This window comes from Schistocerca gregaria, chromosome 3 (assembly GCF_023897955.1).
Source record: "Schistocerca gregaria isolate iqSchGreg1 chromosome 3, iqSchGreg1.2, whole genome shotgun sequence".
NCBI classification, from domain to species: Eukaryota; Metazoa; Arthropoda; class Insecta; order Orthoptera; family Acrididae; genus Schistocerca; species Schistocerca gregaria.
The window spans coordinates 755,222,560-755,228,559 of NC_064922.1; the positions used below are offsets into that span (position 1 = coordinate 755,222,560).

A 6,000-nucleotide genomic window follows, 5' to 3' on the forward strand; every position below is an offset into this window, starting at 1 on the left:
AAAGTTGGTGTAGGATTCAGTCTTTGAACATAAGTGTTGGTGTCACACATGAGTGCCATCTTGTGATAGCTTAACACTGTTTTCTGTTGTTTTAGCACTTGTAATAGAATATATACTGAGGTGACAAAAGTCAGGGGTTAGTGATATGCACATATTCATATGGTGGTTGTATCATGTACACAAGGTATAAAAGGATAGTGCATTGGCAGAGCTGTCATTTGCGCTCAGGTGATTCACATGAAAAGGTTTGACGTGGTTATGGGCACACAATGGGAATTAAGACTTTGAATGTGAGATGTTAGTTGGAGATAGATGTGTAGGACATTCCATTTCTTAAATCATTAGGGAATTTGGTATTCCACAATCCACAACATCAAGAGTGTGTAGAGAATACCACATTTCAGACATTAACTTTCACCATGGACAACTCAATGGCTCAAGTCCTTCACTCAATGACTGATAGCAGAAGCGTTTGGGTAGAGTTGTCATTGCTAACAGACAAGCAGCACTACATGAAATAACTGCAGATATCAATGTGGGATGTACATCGAATGTATCCATTAGAACAGTGTGGCAAAATTTGGTGTTAATGGGCTATGGCAGCTGACAATCAATATGAGTGCCTTTGTGAAAAACACATTGCCTACAGCACCTCTCTTGGGCTCGTGACCATATCAGTTGAATGTGGAAAACCATGACCTGATCAGTTGAGTCGCAATTTCAGTTAATAAGAGCTGACAGTAAGGTTCAAGTGTGGTGCAGGCCCCACAAAGCCATGGACCCAAGTTGTCAACAAGGCACTGTGCAAGCTGGTGGTGGCTCAATAATAATGTGGACCATGATTACATGGAATGGACTGGATCCTCTGGATGTTTGATTACTTGGAGACCATCTACAGCCATTCATGGACATCATGTTCCGAAATGACGATTGAATTTTTATGGATGACAGTGCGCCATGTGACCATGCCACAACTGTTCGTGATACATTTTTTGGGGCTTGACCAGTTTTTACTTACATGTCACAGTTGTTCTAAAAGACCTAAAAACTGGTTTAGGTTTATCATTTAAACTGGCGCCACTAAGAGTAAGCAATTGCCCATCCTGATCAGAAAGTCCAGTGGTTATTTGACTCACTGAGTATGGCCTCAGCAACCAGAGACTGCAGTCATGTATGTGAGAGTTGGATTCAGCATGTCCACTATTTCGTGAGTAATAACTTTCCTTTTCATAATATTATTAATACTCCTACATTTAACTAAAAAGATGTCAAAAAGGCTTACACAGCTATCTGCCACTTGGGTACAAAATCATTTACAGAAGTTAACATTTTGTAATAAATGTTTTTCTACTGGTGTTGTCTTTTAGGACACTGAAGTCACCCATAATGACTAACTATTTAGCATTTGAATATTTTTTTAAAAAATGTTTATTCTTTTACAGGAGCCCTACGTATTGTCTCCAATTTCTCACTTAGCTTAAATTATTAAAGGAATTGAATTATCTGCTGTTACTCAGTCTACTATTTTGGACTGGTACTACCCCAATCATTTGAATATTTTTTAAGAAAATGCATATTCTTTTACAGGAGTCCTACATATTGTCTCCACTTTCTCACTTTAGCTTAAATTATTAAAGGAATTGAATTGTCTGCTGTTATTCAGTCTACTATTGTCTTTTATTTGGACTGGTACTACCCCAATCATTGTATGCATAACAGGCATACTGTTGCTATATTGTATTGTCTCAAGATCATTTAATAAATAATCTTGTGGAATTAATATACATTCAGCTTCAGAATTCTTATTGAGATCATCCTACCACTAATATTTAAAGATTATTCAGAAATTATCATTACAGTTTGGTAAATTCAGAAATTATCATTACAGTTTGGTGAATTCATTGAGTTTAATTATATGTAAGTACAAAAAGAGTTTATTGTAATATAACAAACTGAGTTCTGATCCACAGATTAAAATTAACAATTAACTGATATTTCAATCATAATTTACATAGTTAATATTCTTTTACATTTTTACATTTAGCATCTGTTTCTTCAAAGAAGCTTCTTGCACATTATTTTTATGTAACCTATGTACTATCACATACAAGTTTAGCAACAAATACATTACTGGAAAATACATTGCATGTCCTATCCTTGTGAAAACAGTACTATATTCTATATGTTGATATATTAGAGTTATTTGATTTCATTGCATTATGATGGAAAACCCTATGCCATTATCGGTTGATCCCTGGATGAGGAAATAAATGCAGGGTGAGGCAGAAAGGTTGGATGTTTTTAGAACAGGTAGTATTCAGGCTCAGGTAGTAGGAGTGGGGGAATAGGTGTGGTCACATGTTTGGTAGCTCCTGCCATTTTGTTTAGATGAGGTCATGGACTGTGCAACATCATGTGTTTTCTTACAATAGTTTTGTGTGTAATAATGAGTCTCTGCAGTGTAGCATGAGTTTCACCAACATTTCAATCCTGTAAGACATGATAATATCCCCACTTGAAACACCATTTTACGTTGGGATGAATCATTTTGTTTACGAGCAGCAGTGATGAAGAGAAAATAGCCAGGGGCTCCTTGCTCTGTACGCACTGCAGAAAATGTGAAAAGAGTTCGGCTAGCCATACTCTGTAGTCCTAGCCGATCTGCTAGGAGACATTCTGCTGATCTGCGCCTCAGTAATCATTCATTTTGGTGTATTTTGCATATTGATCTAGTATTTCATCCTTGCAAAATGGCCATGGTACAACAATTGAACCCTAGTAATTAGGTAAAGCGGCTAAATTTTGCTTGGGAAATGGAGGCCGTACTTGAGCAAAATGACAATATTATTTTGTTTATGGCTGATGAAGCTCATTTTCATTTGAACAGCATTGCTGGGCCATTGAAAATCCAAAACTAATGCATGAGAGACCATTACGTAGTCCCAAGGTGACTGGTGTGCTGTAACCGGTACAGATGTTATTGGTCCACATTTTTTCCAAGACAATAATGTGAACACTGTAACTGTGTCCTCAGAACTTATAGACAAATGATCACTGAATTCTTCCTACCTGAACTAAGAACAAAAATTATTCCTGTCTGGTAAGTTTGGTTTCAGTATGATTGGGCTACAGCTCACACTGCAGGAATGTCAATAGAAGCTGTTTGGACTGTTTTCGTGGTTGCGCCATTTCCCAGTTTGGTGACATTAGTTGCCCTCCTCATTCCCCAGATATGTCCATTTGCAGTTACTATTTGTGGATTTATCTCAGTTCATGTGTATATGAGCATAAACCACGTACACTTGAAGAACTGAAGGAAATAATTCATCTGCAAGGCATTCAAATTGACAGAGCAGTGTTGGAGAGAGTGGAAGCTAACTTCCGAGAGCAGCTTGAGAAGTGCATCACTGAAAACGGCTGTCACCTGGGAGATGTTGTTTTCAAGCATTAATTTTGTAAAACAGCAACATCCTTTGAGTATTATTTGGTAAATAAAATTTTTTTGAAGCGCAAGTTATTACACTTTCTTTTTTCTTCTTCTTCTTTTAACATCCATCTTTTATGCCTCATCCAGTATTATCTTAAGAGTAAATCTAATCCATCTGCATTTAGTTGTTTATTAATGGGTACATCATTTGCCGCTACTGTGATGATGTAATCGTTGAATTTGATGGCTAAGAATTTCATTGTGTCATCATTTCTACCACAGCTCTTTTTTTTCCAGAACAATAATATTTACATTTCTGTTTTAATAGGTTCTTGTTTAACACTGTTACAATTTTTTTTTGCTTTATGCTCTGGTATGGATTATTTATTGCCAATAATGCCAGTGTTTAGCTTTTTTAATAACAGACTTGAGGATTTTACATTGCTCTTGACTGCAGTTTGTCCTCTGAGTTAGACAGAGCGCTGCCTACTTAACACAGAATGCTTTAATCTCAGGAGCTATCCATCTCAGGTCGCAGCATTTATTTTATTTTGCCCTTGTTGTTCCATAGGAAAACAAGAGTCACTGTATTGTGAGCATATGTTTAAAGAATGACATTGTCTGCTTTATAAATCTCTTCCCAGCTTTCTTCCTTTTAATTTATCTCTAAACACTGCTGCTAAGTTATTTGTTTATAATTCTGTGATATAATACTTTTCTTCTATGACCTGCAATTATTATGAACAGTTTACAATTTTCTTTTCCAGGTCAGTTTTGCTTAATGGAAAGCCACTTCATTTCAATAAAGACAGAACCCTGCCACCAGTTATTCCACTCAATGTAAGTCTGGATGAGGCAATACTGATCCCAGGCTTTTCTCTTGGTTTCTGGGTTACTGCTGTCTACAAAGTTCAAGAATGCTATATTCTGTAACTTTCAAATTTTGAGCCTTAAATTTTTTGAATGTCAGCATGTGTATTGAAATCACTTAAGTACTGTATTTACTTGCATATAAAAGTTCCAATGAAATGTATTACTTGCAGTATGGTTATATTAATGCAGCAAAGGATTCTAGGAAAATAGTTTTTAAACATATGTACAATATAAAAATATTTCATATCTGAAGACTGCTAAAGTGCCTTCCTGGACATAGCTCTTCACTTTCTGTATCCAACAGATGTTTCAAAGCTGTAATCTCAATTAAAATCAGTCTGCCTTATATTATTTTCATACTTACAGCAAGTGGAGTTATAGTCCAAAAAATACAACTGTTCCAGTAGTTAACTTTATTAGTGCAATTAATCAGCCTTGTACCATATGTACATTAGTGTATAGCATATGTCTGTACAATGTTATTATACAATGTATAATCTAAAATGATGAAAAACATTTGATTCACCTAGTGAGTTGCTGTATTATCAATATATTTACTGTAAAACAGTAATTATGTGTCTTTGTAGCCTTGCTGCATTTGAATGTGTAGTCATGTAACTGCAAACAGAGTAAACTATTTAACAATTTTTTTTTTGTTCCGGACTATATAAACAAATTTTTCTGGAGATTTGTGAATATGGAATGACTTGTTGTATGGAACTTAAGCAGATAATTTCCTTGATAAATTATGTACTAGTGATACTTCTATGAGAAAGTGAGGAGAGTAAAATTACTCTATTAACACAATTCACGCCAGCTAGTTGTTTCAAAGCAAGATGAAATCCTTTTTTTTAAAAAAAAAAAAAAAAAAAAAAAGTCTTGATTTTATTACCTACTTCAAAAGGTATAAGCAAACACTAACAGAAGCTAAATAATAAAACTGACGCAACCTGGGAAGTTATAAGAAGAGAAACAGGTGTAAGGTCAGTTAATCACAGTAATATAGAGCTGATTAATACTAGCAGTAAAGTAACTTACCCCAGACAAGGGCTAGTGCTTTCAATAATTATTTCTCAAGTGTTGCATAGCAATTGATAAATATATATCATGGCAAATAGCCAGGCAGCTAGAGTTTACAGTGACATCAAAAATTTGTGCAAATGCTTTATTGATGTACCCTTCAACACCTGAGGAACTATCAAAAACTGTAAAGGGATTACCTAATAAGTATTCAGTGAGGTTCCAGATACTGTCAACAAAGCTAGTGCAAAGTTTATTGTAGAACCACTAGCAAATGTAGCAAATTCCTTGTTTTAGAGTGGTGTATTTCCACATAAACTAAATACTGCAAAAGGAACACCCCCACATAAGAATGCCAAATGGAAATTGCTGATTTTGGACCAGGTTCAGTTTTGTAAGGCTTCAGCAAAATTATGGGGAAAATGTTCTGTAGAGGATTAACAACCTTCTCAAATAAAAAAAGTAAAAATAAAAAAAATCTTTCAAATTACTTGCAGCATGGGTTCAGAGCTGTAAAATCAACCTAGTCAGAAATTTTTGCCTTTTTAGATGAAATACTAACATCAGTGGATGAGAAATAACACATACCTGGAATGTTTCTGGATAAAGCCATTGATGTTATTAATCATGACATTCTCTTGCATAAGTTAAGTAATTATGGAGTTAGAGGCCAGCCTATA

The 6,000-nt window shown here is 35.2% G+C and overlaps 1 protein-coding gene across 1 annotated transcript in view; it reads left to right on the plus strand.

The window, feature by feature from the left end:
• The window catches only part of LOC126354054 (heparanase-like), a 300,990-nt gene extending 296,043 nt beyond the window's left edge, over nucleotides 1-4,947 (plus strand). Inside the window, exon 8 of the mRNA XM_050003411.1 lies at nucleotides 4,195-4,947. Within this exon, the coding sequence (XP_049859368.1) occupies nucleotides 4,195-4,360 (166 nt within the window). The 3' untranslated portion in view covers nucleotides 4,361-4,947. The remainder of the gene's footprint in view (nucleotides 1-4,194) is intronic.
• Nucleotides 4,948-6,000: the final 1,053 nt, after the last annotated feature.